Raw genomic sequence first — 4,003 nt, forward strand, 5'->3', positions numbered from 1 at the left:
CTCTGAGGCATTATTCTCGACATGCTCTGTTTCCATGACTGGCACCCGATTACCAGACGAACGTGCACAAGCAGTTTGATCTCTTGGTTCACTCTTGAACTACGTTCGGCTTGATCCTCGAAAGGGGTACATAGGCTGCCTTTCTTAAGGTTCAGTCTGAAATCAATCAAAAACCTTTTCTGTATTTTCTTCGTCTTTTGTTATCGAGCTGCGAGTCAACCAGGTTTGAGATTTTAGGCTGCTAGAACTAGGTAACTCGCTGACAGCCTTTGCGGCCAAAGCTTTTATGATCTCTTGTAATGATCGCAACGCTCTCACGCGGACTCGAAATAAGATCTACTGTTTTCTGTAAACTCATTTGTTATCTTTTCATGATTTTCGCATATATTTGGTCACTTGCCGTTGGCTCTCGCAGAGATCCGGGACCTCTGGGAAATTAGGGTTTTCCAAGTTTTCTAATTTAAACGTAAATCGACAGTGTGAATTTCGGTTCCCACATCATTCTTCATCTTTACCTAATGGTAATACCGTTTCAGATCCCTATACATCTTGTTCAACCCTGGATGAACCAAGAACTTAGACTTATGAGCCTGTCTCATGATCTCGTCCTTGAGTTCCCTGTTGTTTGGCACACTGACCCTTCCATTGACTAAGATGGTACCATTGTTCATCGTTTGGTACTCAGTCTTATCATTGAGAGCCACCTTCTGCAAGTTCTCGTCTGTCAACTGGGCGAGTCGTATTTTGGTAAGGAGATCGGACTGATCTACTGCCTCTAACCCCAATGGCTCCTCTGTCCCGACCATGGTGTTGAGGTGCAAGGATCGAACCATCCCTTCCAACTCGTCTGCCTCGCGCTCGGCCGAGACCTCAGCTTGTCTTCGACTCAATGCATCAGCCACCAGATTTGCTTTACCCGGATGGTAAGCTATCTCCAGATCGTAGTCAGCCACAAACTCCATCCATCTCCTCTGTTTTAGATTCAACTCAGGTTGAGTGAAGATGTACTTCAGACTCTTATGGTCGTAGAGGATCTGGACTTTAGCTCCGTACAGATAGGATCTCCATATCTTTAGAGCAAACACCACAGCCGCCATCTCCAGATCATGGGTCGGGTAATTCCCTTCATGCTTTCTCAATTGCCTCGAAGCATAAGCAATTACCTTCCCATGCTGAGTCATGACACATCCCAACCCCGTGATGGACGCGTCCGTGTACACCACATAAGGCTAATCTGCCTCGGGTAGTACTAGGACCGGTGCACTTGTCAGCACATCCTTCAGAGCTGAGAAACTTCCCTCACACTATACCGTCCAGGCAAACTTAACGTTCTTTCCTGTAAGTTGTGTCATGGGTTGAGCCAAACTTGCAAACCCCTTGACAAACTTCCTGTAGTAGCCGGCCTGCCCTAGGAAACTTCTAACTTCCGTAGCATTCTTAGGCTGCGGCCATGCTCGTATAGACTGAATCTCTCGGGTCTACAGACACTCCTTGATCAGAAACAATGTGTCCAAGGAATCCAATGCTCTTCTGCCAGAAACTACACTTGCTCAACTTAGCAAAGAGCTTCTGTTCTCTCAGCCGTTCCAACACTGCCCTGAGATGCCTCTCATGGTCTTTTTGCTTCTGGAATATACATGTATGTCATCTATGAAGATGATTACAAATTCATCCAGGAAGTCTCGGAAGATACCATTCATCATCTTCATGAAGGCAGCTGGAACATTGGTCAGACCGTATGTCATGACCACAAATTCATAGTGGCCGTACCTGGTCCGGAACGCCGTCTTCCTTACATCATTGGGCTCAATTGGGATCTGATGATACCCCGAGGCCAAATCAATCTTGGAAAACCATTTGGCTCCCTTAAGCTGATCCAACAACTCATCAATCCGGGGTAATGGGTACTTGTTCTTCACAGTCACCCTATTCAACGCTCTGTAATCAATACACATCCTGAAGCTACCATCCTTTTTCTTCACCAAAAGAACTGGTGCTCCCCAAGGCGAGACATTTGGGCGTATAAACCCCTTGTCCAACAACTCCTCTAGTTGTTTCTTTAGCTCGGCCATCTTGGCAGGAGCCATTCGATGGGGACTTTTAGACATTGGGACCGTCCCTGGTTCCAGTTATATTATGAAAGGGTCAGAACTATCAGGGGAATGCCCTGTAGCGCCCGAAACACATCCTCGAACTCATTGACCAGCGGAATCCCATGTGGGTCACCACCCCACACGACCTCCTTAGTGGTGATTGTTGCCAAGTAAGCCTCACAACCCTTCTCGAGCATCTGTTCCACTTGGATCGCTGATACCACTAAGCAACCAGAGGTCAGCTTAATACCTTGGAACCTGATCGGGGGTCCAAACCCACTCTCGAACTGCACCCTTCCCCAGTGACAATCCAAGGTGGCCCGATTCTTTCCAAGCCAGTTCTTACCCAATATAACCTCGTGATTCTTAAGGGGGACTACCACCAGATCCACATGCATTACCCTGTCCTGGATCATAACTGGGATGTCCTTAACCAGCCCTAGCGAATGCATCACTTGCCCTCCGGCTGCATTCACTATGCATGGATCATCCCCTGTCCCAATCTGGAACAACCTCTTTCCGATCAACTCTGGACTCACAAAACTATGTGCAGCTCCAGTATCAAAAAGTACGTGTGTATCCACACCACCAATACTTAGGGTCCCTACAAAGACCCAATCTAAGTATCTAATCCGTTCTAGGTTCCGTACCATGCAATCCTACTGAATTGAAAAAGAATAAGCCTGGAATCATTACCAGTGATCGCCTTGAATGGTTTAGTCTCATCCGCATCCTTGGACAGCTCGTACACCCTTGGTGTGGAGGTCTGGCCCCGGCTCTGGCTTGGCTTGCTTGCTTCACCGTGGCCCTTCTCCTGTTCTGCTTGGAGCTTGGGACATTCTCGTTTGAAATGTCCTGCATTTCCACAATAGTGGCAACCTATGGTACCACCACCACTCGAGCCCTGCCTGCGGCTCTGTTCCGGCCCTGGACAGTCCCGAGCTGAAGGATCCATCTTGCCACAACGAGTGCAAGCCCCCATGGCCTCTTCCACACTTGGAGCACTCTGGCCTACCACTTGAGGTTCTACCCTCCTCGGCCGAGTCCCTCTTCCTCTTCCGGTCACTTCCAGTACCACTAGAAGCCGTGTGGCTCCTTGACTTCAGCTTGGCCTCGTCGGCCAGATTGGTCTCCACCATAGCCATCTTCTCTACTATCTCAGACACTGTGTGATAAATACCAACTGAGCAGTAGGTTCGGAGTTCGACCCTTAGGCCTCTGACGAACCGGCGAACCTGAACCATCTCATCTTCCAATTCCTTACCCACATAGCGTCTAAACCGGTTGAACTTTTCCTCATAATCACGCACTGTCATGCGTCCTTGAGTCAGATCCAAGAACTGAGACTCCAAACGATCCCAAGCTTCAGCTGGAAAATACTTGTGGTTAAACTCAACCTCAAAGTCTGAGAAACGCTCAATAGACCCGTTGGTACGTTTGTATAGAGCTAACGACCAGTTGTGTGCGTCACCTTCCAGAAAGTGAACTGCAATATCCTTCTTATACTCTTCTGGGCAACGAGTCGAGCTGAAATTTCGAGTCAATCTGCTCCTCCACTCGTCTGCCTCAATGGGATCAACCGTACCAGCAAACTGCTTCGTGCCCAACTTGGATATGTGAACTAACAAGCTCAGGTAATCAACTCTCCTAGATGGCCGAGCTGGTGGGTCGATATCCATTACCTCTGCATCGACCGTAGATCGATCCTCGACTATCCGCGAAGCTGTCCGAGCTACTTGTGCAGCTGCCTCAGGTACTTGAGCTGCCGTCCTAGCTGTCTGAACTGTTCTCCGAGCTGCCTGAGCCGTGGTCTGAGCTGGCATGACCTGGCCTACTGAAGAATTCACCAATGGGGTGAATGCTCGAGTCAAAGCCAGCACCTGTGTGCCCATAGTCTTTACCGCATCCAT

At 48.7% G+C, this 4,003-nt stretch overlaps 1 protein-coding gene across 1 annotated transcript; it reads right to left on the reverse strand.

The window, feature by feature from the left end:
• Window positions 1–1,577: 1,577 nt before the first annotated feature.
• On the reverse strand, window positions 1,578–4,003 carry LOC106302977. Its single transcript, XM_013739363.1, has 4 exons — window positions 3,109–4,003; window positions 2,790–2,948; window positions 2,167–2,697; window positions 1,578–2,119 (listed from the first exon to the last, which is right to left on the reverse strand). Exons 1-4 carry the CDS (start codon window positions 4,001–4,003, stop codon window positions 1,578–1,580), a joined length of 2,127 nt encoding a protein of 708 aa, XP_013594817.1.

Source organism: Brassica oleracea, chromosome C7 (assembly GCF_000695525.1).
Source record: "Brassica oleracea var. oleracea cultivar TO1000 chromosome C7, BOL, whole genome shotgun sequence".
NCBI classification, from domain to species: domain Eukaryota; kingdom Viridiplantae; phylum Streptophyta; class Magnoliopsida; order Brassicales; family Brassicaceae; genus Brassica; species Brassica oleracea.

What these genes read in the sequence shown, in the direction of transcription:
- LOC106302977 (XM_013739363.1), bottom strand. Translation starts at nt 4,003, where the DNA reads ATGGATGCGGTAAAGACTATGGGCACACAGGTGCTGGCTTTGACTCGA. An exon ending in GGAGGGTAGAACCTCAAGTG is followed by an intron (nt 2,949 to 3,108) that starts GTAGGCCAGAGT and finishes GTGGAAATGCAG; the next exon opens with GACATTTCAAACGAGAATGT. An exon ending in TGTGTTTCGGGCGCTACAGG is followed by an intron (nt 2,120 to 2,166) that starts GCATTCCCCTGA and finishes AACTGGAACCAG; the next exon opens with GGACGGTCCCAATGTCTAAA.